At 47.6% G+C, this 17,360-nt stretch overlaps 1 protein-coding gene across 1 annotated transcript in view; it reads right to left on the reverse strand.

Annotated features, from left to right (window-relative positions):
- R3HDML (R3H domain containing like) overlaps nucleotides 1-17,360 on the reverse strand; it is a 79,668-nt gene that overhangs the window by 25,607 nt on the left and 36,701 nt on the right. The window contains exons 2-3 of the mRNA XM_040436604.1: nucleotides 7,504-7,622; nucleotides 5,114-5,246 (exon numbers count right to left, since the gene is read on the reverse strand). Of these exons, the coding sequence (XP_040292538.1) occupies nucleotides 5,114-5,246; nucleotides 7,504-7,622 (252 nt within the window). The remainder of the gene's footprint in view (nucleotides 1-5,113; nucleotides 5,247-7,503; nucleotides 7,623-17,360) is intronic.

Below are 17,360 nucleotides of genomic sequence, written 5' to 3' on the forward strand. Positions count from 1 at the left end.
GGACAATAAACAGCTGCGAGAGTTTACGTCCTTCACTCAAGGAAGAGAGAGGTATCGCCTCCAGTATGTCAGACCATTGGTCATCTGTTAGTTTGCCTACATCTTTTTCCCACTTACCCCTAGCCGCCAGCGGATGTAATAGTAAAAACTTATCGAGCAGCAGCTTGTATATACAGGAGATCATACCTCTCTTCGCCCCTTTGGACAGAATCTGGTGCAATGCGATATCCCTCCCTGCCACCACAGTCGGACCCCTAAATGTGGAGTTGTATGCGTGTCTCACCTGAAGGTACTTATAGAAGTGGGTCCTAGGCAACTCATATACTTCTTGCAGCCTGGCGAAGGACATGACATTTTTATCTTCCAGAAGGTGGCCTAATCTCAGGATACCCTTCCTTTTCCATGCTCCAAAATCAGACAAAGAGATGAACTCCGGCAGCACGGGATTGTCCCACAGTGGAGTGTATTCCGTATTGCCGACAACACCTCTTAGCTGCTTAACCCTATTCCATGCGGACTGCATCAAGTATCCCAGATCCCCCATCGGACCACTTTTCCCGGCACCCCTAGTCTCCAGGAGCAACATTAGGTCACTAGACGACAAGCAATGAGCAAACAGCTGACATGTCACCTCACTCGGCTCCGGGTCTATCCACCCTTTAAAGTGTTGGCATTGTGCAGCCAGGAAGTACACCCAGGGGTTCGGCACTGCAAGGCCCCCTTCCGTTTTAGGATATTGCAACGTTTCAAGTTTAATTCTCGGTTACCCCTTGCGCCATATGAGCTCCCTGAAGGTAGCATTAATCTGATCAAATTTAGACTTCGACAGCCAGACCGGGGAATTGTGTAAAACATGGAGTAGCTGGGGCATCAACACCATTTTAATAAGATTCGCTCTTCCCGCCACCGACAGGTACAGTTTACACCATGCCTTGACTTTATTCCGAAATTTAATAACCAGCGGGTCAAAGTTAAGGCGCTCAAAGTCCCGAATTCTAGGGGATACATGAATACCCAAGTACTTAAAGGTTGCTACGCATGGGATATTTCTTTCTCGCACTGTCTGCGACTGCACTTGCCCGTCAAGCAGCATAATTGCCGATTTACCCCAATTTATAGTCAAACCCAACAAGGCACCAAAGCGGTCAATAATTGTCATAGCCGCTGCCAGGGATGGACCAGTGTCCCCTAGAAAAAGCAAAGTATCGTCCGCATACATCGCCACTTTATTGTTAACTGTTCGATATTGGAACCCCCGAATGTCTAACGACCTGCGAATCGCTGCAGCCAACGGCTCAATCGCAACTGCAAATAACAGAGGCGACAACAGGCACCCCTGTCTAGTGCCCCGGCCCAGACAGAATTTGGGGGACACCCCACCATTCGCCCTAATACATGCTTTGGGACTAGAATACAATACTCGGACCCAGGATATGTACTCATCTCCAAATCCCATATGCGCCATAACTCTCCACAGGAATCGCCACTCGATGCTGTCAAAGGCCTTGGCCGCGTCTAAAGAAAGGATAGCTCTATCTCCAACATTTTCAGCTGGGAGTTGAATACTGGCAAACACTCTTCTTACATTGATTGACGTAGATTTCTGAGGCATGAAGCCAGTCTGATCAGAGTGTATGATAGACAAAATCACTTTAGACAGATGCGTGGCCAATACCTTCGCAAGCAACTTAACATCAGTGGAGAGCAAAGAGATCGGTCTATATGAGTCCGGGAGAGAGTGATCCTTGTCCGGCTTAGGAATGACGACAATGAGCGCCTCCTGCATAGACGGAGGCAACACCCCCCCTCTCTAGAATAAATGAATACCCTCAAAAGTTCCGGGAGCAGCACTTCCGCAAAGGTCTTATATACTTCCGCCAGAAGCCCATCTAAACCTGGCGCCTTGTCGTTAGCCATCGCACCCAGTGCCGCCCTCATTTCTTCTAACTCAATCGGCTCCTCTAACCGCATACTATCTTCCCTTGACAGCTTAGGGAGATTCAATGTATTCAAAAAGGCGTCGATCTCCTCATCTTAACATGACACCTTAGAAGTATACAGAGAGGAATAAAAATTATTTAGTATATTTAAGATGTTTTCAGTATCACGCCTCAAGACGCCATTGGAATCTATCAGGCCAGTAATACATTGCGAACCTTGCTGAGCTTTCGCTATAATCGAGAGCATATGACCTACACTCTCCCCTTCTGTAAAAAACTGTTGCTTGTAAAACAGCCGTTTCCTCTCCGCTACCTCCAAGAGGTGACATCTCAGCTCCTCCTGCCTAGTCTTTAAAGCATTGCTTGTTAGGTTAGATGGGTTCAGCACAAAGGCTTCCTCCGCTAGCTTCATATTATTATGTTTCTGTATATCAAGCTCTCTAGATTTAGATTTAATCCGACTGACTGTTTTAATTAGGGAGCCCCTGAGGAAGGCCTTCATCGCTTCCCAAACAACTATCGGTGATGCAGTCCCCTCATTTATGCGAAAATATTCCCTAAGGGATTGAAGCGTATCAGACATATCACCCATCAGTGTTAGCCAGAAAGCGTTCAAACGCCAGTATTTAACCCCCGGTCTGGCTGTCTCAGAAATGTGAAGGACGACACTAAATATGGAGTGGTCCGACAAGGTCCTGGCAAGATACTCTAAGTTCCATATAAGAGGAAACATGTGAGCATTCACCAAACCCAAATCTATGCGTGACAGGGAGCCATAAGTCGAGGAGCAACACGAGTACTTCCTGTCTAAGGGGTGGGTCTCCCTCCATATGTCCGTCAGTCCTACTTCCCTCAGTAGCCTTGCAAACGGAGTTTCACCCGTATTACTATCACTAGATGTGACCTGGCATCTATCAAGCGAGCTGTCGAGCACATTATTAAAATCTCCCACTATTAGCATTGGAAGCTCAGAAAACTCTGCCATAAACTCCATAAGCTTTCTTAAAGGCACCGAGGAAAATGGTGGGGGTATATAGATCTTCACCAACACCGTTCTCAACCCTTGGACCACACAATGCACTCCTATAAACCTTCCCTCTTCATCCACACATACCCTAAGGCATTCAAATATAATATTTTTATGGACCAGGATACTAACCCCCCTGGAATGCGAGGAGAAGACGGAGTGCACCGAATAACCCACCCAGGGATACATTTTTTTGTGCAATTACTCAATGTGGATTTGAAGCTCTCCCATTTATCCTCAGTACAGTAGCTGCTCCCAGTCTATGCCCTGAAATGCTGCCCTCAACCCAGGGAAATTAGCCTGTTTGCAATTTAGTGTCTTTGCTCTGCCTGACAGAGTTTGCTTCTTATAGTTTAGGGGGAATATAATTATAGTGTGGTCACTATTACCTAGTGTTTCTCGAACGGTAACATTTCCAACAAGCTCTGCATCATTAGAAATTGCCAGATCCAACAGAGCATCGCCCCTAGTGGGAGCTTCTACAAACTGGCCAATAAAATGGTCCTGCAGCAAGTTGAGGAGTTTTCTCTTCTTTGCAGTTGAGGCAGAATCATGTCCCCAGTCAATATCTGGGAAGTTAAAATCTCCCATTATGACCACTGTACCAGCCTGTGCCGCCCGCTCTATTTGGTTATACAGTTGCGTTTCTATCTCCTCTGTGATGTTAGGGGGTCTATAGATTACACCAAGTATTATTTTTTCAGTGTTTATATCCCTTTGAACTTTCACCTCTAAAGTTTCCACATCCTCACCATCCTCACCCACAATTGCCTCTTTCACACTTGTCTTCAGATCACTCCTCACATACAGGCACACACCACCAACATTTCTATTGACCCGGTCTTTCCTAAATAGTGTAAAACCCCCAATATTTACAGCCCAGTCATGCGAAGAGTCCAACCATGTCTCAGCCACACCAACTACATCTATGTGTTCTTCTAGTACCATAGCCTCCAGCTGCTCCATTTTTCTAGCTAGACTTCTGGCATTTGTGAAAATACATTTTAAATTACTATTACCTGTAAAGTGAATATCCGGGATTTTTTGGGTTACCTTGGTTGATTTTTGTATGTAACAGGTTCTTGTTACCAGAAGTTCTATTTTTTTTTTTAGAAATGTATAGTTCTGCCCAGTCTTCTCCCTATTTTCCTCGCTAACCCCAGCCCCCACTGAATCCCCACTGTCCCCTTCTATAACCCACTCTCTATCTACACCGGAAATGGCCAACCTGTGGCTCTCCAGCTGTTGTAAAACTACAATTCCCACCATGCCCTGCTGTAGGCTTATAGCTGTAGGCAGTCTGGGCATGCAGGGAGTTGTAGTTTTGCAACAGCTGGAGAGCCACAGGTTGGCCATCCCTGATCTACACTATCTACCCCCTTATTAGTATGACCTCCCACCTCCCCCCCCAGATCCTAGTTTAAAAGCTCCTCCAGCCATCTAACCATTTTTTCCCCTAGGGCAGTTGTACCCTACCCATTAAGGTGCAGCCCGTCCCTACTGTAGAGCCCGTAACCGACCGAGAAGTCGTCCCAGTTCTCCATGAACCCAAACCCCTGCTTCCTGCACCAGCTTCTGAGCCACTTATTTATCTCTTTAAGATCCCGTTGTCTCTCTGGTGACGCTCCTTGCACTGGTAGTATTTCTGAAAACACCAGCTTGGAGGTCCTGGACTTGAGCTTCTCACCTAGTTTCCTAAAATCGTTTTTAAGGACCTTACATCTCCCACTGACTTTGTGAGAGTCTGTAGGCTGCCTATTCATAAGTATTGCAGTCATTCTATGTACCACATGTGCAAGTGGTGGAGAACCGGAGGCCCACACTTGCTTGGTGCCCACCTGGGGAATTATTTGTACTCCTTTGGGCCAGTCTGAGCCTACCAGTGTCACCCTTTGCATTGCAAAATCTGGTGACCTGCTGCAAATTTCAAACTCCATACCGCAGGACAATTTCCGAACAGTGTTCATGAGATTTTTTAAATCTTATCTACTTAGCTGGTACTGTATTATGCTGGGGATTTCCTTAACAAAATCTGCGCTGAAATTCCTCAAGTAATATGCACCGTGTGCATATACTCTTAAGGGGCATCCCATTAAAAGGGGCATCAAGAAAACCAGTGAAACAATGTAACATATGTGTAACATACCTGTGTATAGTGGGTGCAGACGGAGCCGCTGCATTTACTAGGACAGCTGGGATTACATTCTCGCGGGTAAGGAAAGGAGTAATGCTGCCTCTCGTCGTGCCATGCTTTTACCAAATCTACTACAGATCTATACCTGCAAGACAAATTCATACAAGATGGAAGAGGATTCACTTGAGACTCTGGGTGCTACAGCTATCACTGCACCCTCTATAGGTAGAAACCTTAAAGACTGGAATACACAATAAGCCTCATCTGTTTTGAACTGTCAACTCCCAACATCCAACAGACTGCCGTTGTCAAGGCACGCAGGGAGTTGTAGTTTCATAACAGCTGGAGAGCCACAGGTTCCATGGGAAAGTAGTGTGGGGTGAATTGACTCTCAGAATAAGACTGAAAACCCTCATCATCCGCCTGCTCTGAGGTCTTTCTGAGGATAGCTGCAGAATTCTGGTCTTACATCCGCCACTCTGACTGCATCACTATTTGCTTTCCTCTATTTACTTATACAGGGAGGACAAGCTGGAACACTGATAGTCACAGGTGCGATCTGATGGTGGATTTAAAGGGGTTGTCCCAAAAGTTAAATGGGTTTATCCGGGAATTTGATATTGATAGGTTATCAATATTAGATCGGTAGAGGTCTGACTCCCGGCACCCCCACTGAACAGCTTTATAAAGAGGCTGCGGCAGTCTGTGAGCGCTTAGGTCTCTTCCTAGTCCAGTGATGTCACTGTACATCGGTCACGTGGCCTAGGCACAGCTCAGTCCCTTTGTAAGCAGTGAGGAGGATGCATCGCTCACCTGAGCTTCTGTGAGTGTAGTGTCCTCTTCAAACAGCCGATTCTGATGATAGGTCATCAATATCAAATTCCTGGATAACCCCTTTAAACTTATCCTCAGTCCAAAGGATATGGATTAATAGAATACAAATTTCATAAAATAAAAATTTTCATTAAAATGTTGCTTAGTTCCATAATGTAAGCCCATTTCTGCTATGGGCAACAAGGTAGTTTTTCTATGAGATGGCTTTGATAAATTTGGCCTCCCGTGTCTCTTTAATCGATGGGTGTAGGAAGTGACAACTGATGATTTGGGCAGTGAAGTGCTACTTTCACACTTGCGTTTGGGGTTCCGCTTGTGAGATCCGTTTCATCCCCAATGCATTCTGAATGGATAAGGATCCGTTCAGAATGCATCAGTTTGGCTCCGTTCCGCCTCCATTCCGCTCTGTAAGCGGACACCAAAACGCTGCTTGCATGGCCGTGCGGAGCCAAACGGATCCGTCCTGACTTACAATGCAAGTCAATGGGGACGGATCCGTTTGACGTTGACACAATATGGTGCGATTGCAAACGGATCCGTCCCCCATTGACTTTCAATGTAAAGTCAGGACGAATCCGTCTGACTAACAATTAGACTTAGACTTTTTTTTACATAGAATGCAGACGGATCCGTTCTGAACGGATACCATAGTTTGCATTATAGGTGCGGATCCATCTGTGCAGATACCAGACGGATCCGCACCGAACGCAAGTGTGAAAGTAGCCTAAGATGGTGTTTAGAGCAGTTGTCACAGTAGTCCTACAAATCACTGAGGTAAACATTAATTGCCAGTCATGGCACTTTCTCTTTCATTGATCTGATGGGTCGGTGATTTTAAGAAGGAAAGAAACCATTATCACCGATCTGGGTACCTGTTCAGAGCCTTTAAATGGCCATGAATGTTGGTTAACTCCACACTTGTCAACTCTCCAAGAATGTCCGTGAGGCTCTCGGAAAAAGGAGAGACCTCATGGATTCCTGGAAGAGTTGGCAAATCTTCCAAGTGACAGAGAAGACTACTGACACCTACCAAAGATTTGCCCCTAGCTGGGTGTGGCACTGGGGCAAATAACAAGCAAGGGCTACAAAGGCCAAAGGGTTGGGGTCATATAGGGGTATTTCAGGAAATTAAATGGGCATGGCTTGGAGAAAGGGGCATGTCTAGCCCCAAAAATTTTACGTGATGCACACCACTCTCTCCTGACACCACTCTCTCCTGGAGATATCTTGGCAAGTATGGTTAACCCTTGTCACTGTTTATCCTCTTATTTCATGTATCCACCATTGCATTAATATTCCTAACTATTGGGGAGCTATTGATACATCATTTCCAATTGATACACAATTTCCAGAGCTGTATCAATAGGGGTGTAGAGTTAGCTCCCGCAGCAGGGGAATGGTGTCTATACATAAGAAGACACCAGTATTATAAATGGCATATGGTAGGTGGGAGAAACCTTCACATATATTGTAGTGTGCACAGGGGCATCAATTGGTCACACTTCTGGCTATTTCCAAAAAGTTATATGACTGGACTCCTATGTTTATCTATGTGGAAAATGAACTACCTTCCAGAATGAATGGAGAGATTCTGACCCACATAGCGCATGAGCTGGTTAGGTCCGTGGTCCCATTTGCACTGGTTGGCCCATGACTCAGCAGACTTGGCTAATCGTTCATCCCACACCTTTTTGAAGGAAATAAATTAGAACACACATTGGTTAACAACAGATGTTATACAGTTGTGTTCAAAATAATAGCAGTGTGTTTAAAAAAGTGAAAAAAACTCAAAATCCTTCTAATAGCTTTTATTTCCATACACATTTGTGTTGTTCCTCTAAAAAAATGGAAGAAAAGTGAATATTAGACTGTTCAAATAAATAGCAGTGTTTGTATTCTTCTTTACAAAGCGAAACATGCACTTTATAAACTGAAAAACGTTTGAAGATTTTGCTTTCCTTTGAATCACTTAACTAATATTTAGTTGTATAACCACTGTTTCTGAGAACTGCTGTACATCTGTGTTGCATGGAGTCAACCAACTTCTGGCACCTGTGAACAGGTATTCCAGCCCAGGATGATTGGACTACATTCCACAGATCTTCTCTATTTCTTGGTTTTGCCTCATAAACTGTATTTTTTTTTTAAATAATTGTATATTTATTAAAGAGTGAAGAAATGACGAAGCATATCCACAACAGATCTATGCACATTAGTACAAAGTATGAGGTATAACATGTAAAGCATCGTATTCACAGTAACTAGGCATTAATAACATTCAGTAATATTCTATAACAGAAAGAGGAATGTCAAGCATTAATATGACAATAAAGTGCACAGAAGAAAGGTAAACTATGCCTGTCTTTAATCAGTCCATTATAGGACCATTGAATAACAACGAGACAAGACAAACGACAAAGACAAAAACACAATAGGGAGGGGGGGGGGGGGGGGAGATACACCATTCTCGCCAGCTCTCTAAGGATGTCTCCTAGCCCAGTAATCGTCCCAGGGATCCCATATGGCATTGAAGAGAGCAATTTTGTCCTGAAACATAGCTATGGAGTATTCCAGGGTTCGGACTTCCGTCACCCTAGCATACAAATCAGAGACCCTTGGTGGTTCAGGGCTTTTCCAACATCGAGGTATTAGACAACGGGCTGCTGTAAATATCATTAGTAGTAACTTAAGTGAGTGTTTTTTAACTTGACGAGGTACCACATTAAGCAGGAAGGACATAGGGTCAGGCTGGATCTCCACTGCAAAAATGTCACTTAGAAGGGTGCCTACTCCAGTCCAGTAGGGGCGTATCTTGGGACAGTCCCAATAGATATGAAGCAGTGTACCCCTATGTAACCCGCACCTCCAGCACTCTCTCGGAACTACGGGATTCATTCTATGGAGGAGGTCAGAAGTGTGATACCAATGCATCAAAATTTTATATTGGTTCTCCTGATGTAGTACCGCCATTGAGGATTTCGCTGCCCTCCTCCATATAAGGCGCCACAGTGTGTCCGGCAGAGTCTTCCCCAGGTATTCCTCCCACCGTACCATGTAGGAGTGCTGTTGGACCCGATCAGGAAAGGGGGTCAGTAATATGGAATAGATTTCAGAAATCAGACCCTTCGTGTGTACCCCTTCCCTACAAAGGCATTCAAAGGCATTCGGGAGGGAGACTGTAACCACCGAGAAAATAGACCGGGCAAAGTGACTAATTTGGATATAAAAGTAATTGGAGGAGGAGGGGAGATCATATTTGGTCTGGAGGGTTGGAAACGGCAAAAGGTCCCTAGTGAAGGGGTCTACAATATCTGCAAACCTGAACACCCCTCGTTGAAACCATGGTCTCGTCGTGGATGCGGTAAGAATCGCGGGGAGCTTAGGGTGATATAGAAAGGAGGTCATGGTGGAGTGGATAGACACTAGAGGGAACCGACCACTACATAGCTGCCATATGGATCTAGTGCAGGCCATGGGCCCTAAAAGATCCCTATTTGGCAGGGCGCCATGAGATCCTGACCATAGCATAGAGTTGGGATGAATCGGGGGTAGCCAGAGTCTTTCTATCTGGACCCAGACAGAGTACGGGTGCAGAGAAGCCCAGGTCGTGACATAGCGCAATTGGGCTGCCCAATAATATTTGGACAGGTCCGGTACCCCTAACCCACCCTGGTGCTTACTTGATAGGAGGGCTGACCTTGGGATTCTATGACGTTTCCCCGCCCATATGAATCTAAGGAGCTGAGATTGGGTGGATCTCAGGTCCCTAAGGGGGAACAGCAATCGGAATAGTTTCAAAGAGGTATAGTAGCTTGGGCAATATTGTCATTTTAGTCGCGCCAATGCATCCAAGGAGAGACAGCGGGAGAGAGTGCCACTTATCCAGTAGACCCCTGATTTCTGCATATATGTGTGGGAAGTTTGCTTTATAAAGATCCCCATATCGGGGCGTAAGATCAACACCCAAGTATTGCAAGGAATCCCTCTTCCATTGGAATGGGAAGTTCATCTTAAGAGAGTTCAGGACTGCCTAAGGAACATTGAGGGGGAGGGCCTCTGTTTTATGGGTGTTGACCTTATACCCTGATAGCCGACCGAATTCCTGTAGAATGGAGTGGAGATTTGGTAGGGAAACATGAAGTTTGGTAAGGGTAAGGAGGATGTCATCCGCGTATAGAGACAATTTTAATTCCTTGTCTCTAAACTGAACCCCTCTGACATCCGGGCAGGATCTGATTTTGGCCGCCAGGGGCTCGATACACATAGCAAATAATAGAGGAGACAAGGGGCACCCTTGTCTCGTCCCGTTGGCAATGCGTATGGGGCGAGACTGAGCATGAGAGAGTTTGATTGTCGCTGTGGGGGAGGAGTATAAGCTATGTATTGCATGAACGAAGGGGCCAGAAAGACCATATGCTTGCAGTGTAGCAAAGAGGAATGGCCAGCTTAAACGGTCAAACGCCTTTTCGGCGTCTAAACTAAGAAGTAGCGCCTCCTCCCCCGAGCGAGATACAACATCTATCAGGTCAATGCTTCTGCTGGTTTTATCAGCTCCCTGGCGGCCTCGGTCTTTATGGATCAGGGCGGGGAGGAAAACATTTAGTCGGGAGGCCAGGACTTTGGTATAGAGCTTAAGGTCTGAGTTAAACAGGGCAATGGGCCTGTAATTTTGGCATTCGTGGGGATCTTTCCCAGGTTTCGGGATCATTGTAAGATAAGAGTGGGACATCGGCGCAGGTACTGCATTGCCGGCTAGGAAATGGTCAAAAAGGGTCACTAAGTGAGGGGTTAGTTCGGTCTTGAAAGTCTTATAGTATTTATATGAAAAGCCATCAGGTCCTGGGGATTTACCTTCAGGCAATTGGTCTACTATTTCCCCTATCTCTTCAGGAGTGACCAGACCATTAAGGATGGAGAGATCGGAGGCTGTCAGGGTAGGAAAGTGACAGGAGGCTAGGTACGACTGGAGTGTACTGTCCCTGAGTCCCTCATCGGAGGGGAGGTTGGAGGGTAGATTGTACAGGGCAGTGTAGTAGGTTGAGAACCTCTCCGCTATCACCCTAGGGTCTGTCACGACCATGCTCATGGTCGTGACTCCTGGACCCGCATGCTGTTGCCGCGGTCTGGTCTTCTTATCAATCACAGGTGAGGGCTGAAGTATGTGGCCTCACGTGTGGTTGCCGCTGGCAACATGATGTTTTTCACAGTATAGCGGCCTGAGCTGTTGCTGGGCAGCTTGCTGTTATGAGCATGCGGTTTCCACCTGACAATCTGTTTTTGTATGTGTGCACTTTCCCTGTTTGTGGTGCATGAGGTTTATGTATGTGTGCACTGTGACACTTCCCTTCACTTGCGGTTGTCCGCGGCAACGTGTGGTGTTGTGTGCATGTGGTGGCAGTGTCTCAGCCTGCTGGCTGTTCCCCAGCACATGGTTGCCACCCATGCCGTTGCTGGTGGTAACAGGTGGAGTGTGGTGTTTATGTGTGTTTTTCCCTTTAAGTGGCTTCACTACCCTGTCTGGCCTTGGAGGGATTAATTCCCTTTCCAGTGTGTGTTTGTGTGGGTGTGGCCACTTGGGCTATTTAGCCTCTGCTGAGACCTGTAGCTGAGGGGTACTCCAGCCTTGCAGTAAGCTGGAGTCATCCTCCTGGTCTCTTATACCATCTGCCAGTGAGGGCCACCCTTGTGGTCATAAATATTATGTCACGATGTTATTTTAGTGTGTGTGGTGTTTATTCTTACTGCAGCTATGGATCTGGGTTCCTGTGCGTTTTTGTTTGTGTGTTGTGTCCTTTCTATGTTTGGTGTGGACGTCAGCATTTAAGCACGGGATCCAGTCAGTGTGTCTGTGGCAGGTAGGGGTGGAAGTGGTTTTACTCACCTGCCATATCCATAGGCTGTTTATGTTTCCCCTTCCTTGCAGTTTGGCCAGTTTAGTCTCCTGTTCGTCCGTGTCAAGGAGGAACAGGTTGTCTGAGTATGAGTCCTCCTACCTACCTTCAGGGTTGGCTCATACAGCTAGGAGTCAGGGTCAGATTTAGGGATGTGTTAGGAGGTGACCTGCTCCCTAATTCTGTTGTCCTGGTCAAGCAGCCTACTTATTCCTTAACATCACACGGATGAGGGTTTCCCCAACTCTCATCCGTAACAGGGTCATAGTGAATTGTTCCATCTGCCCCCTAATAGCACTCAGACTCGTTTGGGGAGTGCGGTTCCTGAGTTGTCTGGCCAGTAGCATGTGTGGTTTGTTCCCCCAGGCATAGTAACGCTGTCGCGTGTAAAGCAATAGCTTGTTGACACGACCTAAAGCTAGACTCTTTAGTTGGGCTCTAGTGTCGACAATTCGTCTGAGTGTGGAGCGCGAGGGACAAGCAGCCATCTTGCCCTCTAGGGTTCGCAGGCAGGAGGTAAGAGTCTTGACCAGGGCAACTGAGTCCCTCTTTAGTCTAGAGCTTATCCCAATACAATGACCCCTCATGACCGCCTTATGGGCCTCCCACAGAGGACGAACATCTACCACTGACCCCTCATTCAAAGCAAAGTAGGACTTCAAATGTTCGCAAAGTTCCTCCCTAGTAATGGGCTGCTTCAAAAGGGAGTCATTAAGTCTCCAGTGGCATTGGCGAACATGACCCGATCTACTACTAATGTTGATCATTACTGGGGCGTGATCGGACCAGGTGATTTGGCCCATATCCGCCCCTCCAATAACCGGAGGGTCGAGATTGTACCAAAAAGATAGTTGATACGGGTGTGGGATCCGTGTGGGGCAGAACAAACGGAGAAGGATATGTTAGTTGGGTGGGAGAGACGCCAGAGGTCATACAGGGAATACTTCCGCACTAATTTACGAAAGTCCCTAGCCAAGCGCTGCTGTGTCGCGTGCATAGGCCTACCCGGTAAAGCCAGGCGATCCATTGAATCAGAGAAAACGGCATTAAAGTCCCCGCCCAGAAGTACCAAAGGCTCCGGAGAGTCCACTCCTTCAACAAAAACCTTGCGGAAAATTCAGCCGAGATAGCGGATCTGCAAAGTATTTGGGGCATAAATGTTACATAAAGTGATGGGTTTATCTGCTAAGTGACCACGGAGAATAATATAACGCCCCTGGGGGTCCAGCGTTGAGGATTCAACTCTGAGGGGACACTGCGTGGATATCAAGATGGCGACCCCCGCCTTCCTACGGCAATGAGTATCCGAGTAAGCAATAGGGTACAAGTGAGAGGCAAAACGGAAGGAGGAGCCGCCATCAAAGTGTGTTTCCTGCAGGAACACAACGTCTGCTTTAAGGGATTTCAGTTCCAAAAGCAAGAGCTTCCTCTTGGCATTGGAGTTGAGCCCCTTGACATTGAGAGTTACGCACTTCAACATGAGGATATGTGATGGTATATATTAAATGCAAGATACAGCTCACCAGAATAATCCGTGTGCGTCAACGGTGTCGCACTAATGGAGCAACAGGTCACGGGTTAAATTGAGGTGTACGATCCCCACAGACAAAGGAGTTCAGGCACCTATAATAGGAGAAAAATGGAAGGAACAAGAAGGAGGGGGAGGGAGACAGGACAAGACAACACAAAATCAGCCAAATAAGTAACTGTAAATAACTATTCCCAGGGAGGGAGTCCCTGCCAGGGGAAAACAAAAATCCCCTCAGGGGGTAAGAGTGTCGGAGACCAGCAGGTCAAGGCCGGTCAGAGAGTAAATCTCAGAAAACGTATATAATAAACGAAGAACTATAAGGGCCCTACGGAGAGCCCGCACCGTAAAGGAGCAGAAAAAAGTAGTCAGCAACTGGCCAAACAATACTGATAGAAGACCCATATACTGATTCATCAGTCCAATGTCCCTGTGAACCTAGAGGGGGTAAGAGCATGGCTCAGGACAACCATTTCCTCCAGGCAAGGAGCGGTCAGGCAGGCGGACGTTGTCCTGATGACAGAGGAGACCGCGGGGAAGAGGACGCACTTGAACCTGGTTTTCTTTTCCTGGCGACAGGTGACCAAGTGCGTGGTGGCGGAGGCGCTGGGGACTCAAACTCCCAATCAGAGATGTCAGGTATAGGGATTCCCAGCGACTTGCAAAAAGGGTGAAGATCCGTGAAGGAATGGAGAGTCTCTGTTCTTCCCTGATGACGGACCACCAGGGCAAATGGGAATCCCCAGCAATAGGCAATCTGGTGGTTCCTGAGTGATGCAAGAAGAGGTTGAAGGTGTCTCCTTTTCTGGAGCGTAAACCAGGATAGGTCAGGAAACAGCTGCACAGGAGCGCCATAAAAGTCAAGGTTGCGTAGGGATCGTGCTTTAGCCATGATGGCTTCTTTAACGGCAAAGTCGTGGACGCAGCAAATTACGTCCCTGGGGTGGGCAGCAGAGCCCTTGGGCTTGAGTGCCCTGTGCGCCCTGTCCAGCTTGATCTTATGCGAGGGTGGGTGCCCCAAGACCATATTAAACATGGCTTCTAGCGTGGCAAAGAGGTCTTCCTCTCCGGATGCTTCTGGTAGGCCGCGTATCCTGATATTATTGCGACGGCCCCGGTTATCTAAGTCCTCCAAGTGCCGTCCCATGCCCCGAACTACAGCTGTTTGGGCAGAGATAGATTCATGAAGAGCAGAAACGTACTTCCTGGTGTCATCATGGGCATTTTCCAGAGAGTCCATCCGATCCACCACTAGTTTGATATCAGTGCGGACCGCTGCAATCTCGGCCCTGCAGGCTTCTGTAACTTCAGAGATAAGGGCCCGAAAATCCTCCTTTGTAGGGAAACGGCTAAAGTAGCTCGCCCAAGGTTGTGGGGGCTCAGGTGAGGTTGATGGGCCCGTAACATTGAGTGGTGGAGGGCTTGGTGATCTGGCCCACATGTCAGAGGGCAGAGGGGAGCTGCTATCACCTTGATCCAGCACAGGGGGGGACATAGGAGGCTTGTCAGGCCGGGGTTTTTGCAGGGGAGCCCCAATATGGCTAGGTGTGTGGGCCACAGGGGTAGGATCCCAAACCCTAAGGGAAGACCCGGTACCTGCGCCTCTTTATGCGGAACGGATCCAGGGGTCGCCATGATAGTGTCCACGCTGTTATCGGCGGGCGGCAGAGACTCCAGGGCAGCAGGGGGGAGCTGCAGAGCCGATATTCCACACGGGGGAGCCGCGGGTGAGGCTTCAGACTCCTGTGTAAAACTAGCAGAGGACCACTGCTGTACTGATCTGCGCTCACTGTCTGAAGCGCGGGAGACAGGAGGAGGGAGGGAGGAATGGCGGGAGGCCCTCTGTGTCCTGGTGTGGCGCGGCGGGAGCGCCGATCTGGGCGCTCGCTCCCAGCACTGATGGATGGTCCTGGCAGGTGAGGGGGACCGAGGAGGGAGAGGGGTTCTCCTGGGTCCAGTTTTCTTCCCCATGTGGGCCGGTGTTGGAGAGCTGCAGGCCAGTTAATTGCGGTGCGGGCAGGAGCCGGTCTTTCAAGCGGCCATCTCCTGCGGTGTCCAGACACGCCCCCATAAACTGCATTTTTGATGTCACCCCACAAGTTTTTTATTGGATTAAGATCTGGGGATTGGGCTAACCACTCCATAACGTCAATCTTGTTGGTCTGGAATCAAGATGTTGCATGTTTACTGGTGTGTTTGGGGTCATTGTCTTGTTAGAACACCCATTTCAAGGGCATTTCCTCTTCGGCATAAGGCAGCATGACCTCTTCAAGTATTCTGATCTATTCAAACTGATCCATGATCCCTGGTATGCGATAAATAGGCCCATGTTTTACCCTCTCCAATCAACTTTTTAATCAAGGTACGCTGTCCTTCTGAACAATGTCTGGAACGACACATTTTCCTCAGAATTTCAGAGAGAAATGCACTGTAACCAGCATGTACAACATTTGCTGCCTTCCTTCCTTAAAGGGGTTATCCAAGTTATATTTATTGATGACCTATCCTCAGGATAGGTCATCAATATCAGATCGGCGGGGGTCCGACACCCGACACCCCCTCCGATCAGCTGTTTGAATAGAAGGCATGTGCGGTGTCAGCGCTGCCTCCTCTTCACTGTTTACCTTCTAGCCGTTGCATCTGCAGTGGTGAGCAGGTGTAATTACACCCAAGCCGTCCCATTCATTTCAATAGGAAGGCTTGGGTGTAATTACACCTGCTCACCACTGCAGATGCAACGGCTAGAAGGTAAACAGTGAAGAGGAGGCAGCGCTGACACCGCACATGCCTTCTATTCAAACAGCTGATCGGAGGGGGTGCCGGGTGTCGGACCCCCACCGATCTGATATTGATGACCTATCCTGAGGATAGGTCATCAATAAATATAACTTGGATAACCCCTTTAAATAAGGGCAATAATTGTCACCTGTTTTTCAAAGAATGAATGACCTCACTCATTGAACTCTAGTGATGTCGCGAACATAAAATTTTCAGTTCGCGAACAGCGAACGCGAACTTCCGCAAATGTTCGCGAACTGGCGAACCGGGCGAACCGCCATAGACTTCAATAGACAGGCGAATTTTAAAACCCACAGGGACTCTTTCTGGCCACAATAGTGATGAGAAAGTTGTTTCAAGGGGTCTAACACCTGGACTGTGGCATGCCGGAGGGGGATCTATGGCAAAACTCCCATGGAAAATTACGTAGTGGACGCAGAGTCGGGTTTTAATCCATAAAGGGCATAAATCAACTAACATTCCTAAATTGTTTGGAATAACGTGCTTTAAAACATCCAGTGTGTGTATACGATCAGGTATGATGTTGGCACTGGCAGTGGGCACACTACAGTCAGTGGAAGAGGGCCTGACACACTGACTGGCAGCAGGCAAGCAACTGAATTTAGACTACTGTCTAAAAATTAAATGCCTTATTTATCGGCAAGCTACTGTGCCACCCGGTATCAGTGGTTGGCACTGGCAGTGGGCACACTACAGTCAGTGGAAGCGGGCCTGACACACACTGGCAGCAGGCAAGCAACTGAATTTAGACTACTGTCTAAAAATTAAATGCCTTATTTATCGGCAAGCTACTGTGCCACCCGGTATCAGTGGTTGGCACTGGCAGTGGGCACACTACAGTCAGTAGAAGCGGGCCTGACACACACTGGCAGCAGGCAAGCAACTGAAATTACACTAAAGTGTAAAAATTAAATGCCTTATTTATCGGCAAGCTACTGTGCCACCCGGTATGAGTGGTTGGCACTGGCAGTGGGCACACTACAGTCAGTGGAAGAGGGCCTGACACACTGACTGGCAGCAGGCAAGCAACTGAATTTAGACTACTGTCTAAAAATTAAATGCCTTATTTATCGGCAAGCTACTGTGCCACCCGGTATCAGTGGTTGGCACTGGCAGTGGGCACACTACAGTCAGTGGAAGCGGGCCTGACACACACTGGCAGCAGGCAAGCAACTGAAATTACACTAAAGTGTAAAAATTAAATGCC

The sequence above is a fragment of the Bufo bufo genome, chromosome 6, assembly GCF_905171765.1.
Source record: "Bufo bufo chromosome 6, aBufBuf1.1, whole genome shotgun sequence".
NCBI lineage: Eukaryota > Metazoa > Chordata > Amphibia > Anura > Bufonidae > Bufo > Bufo bufo.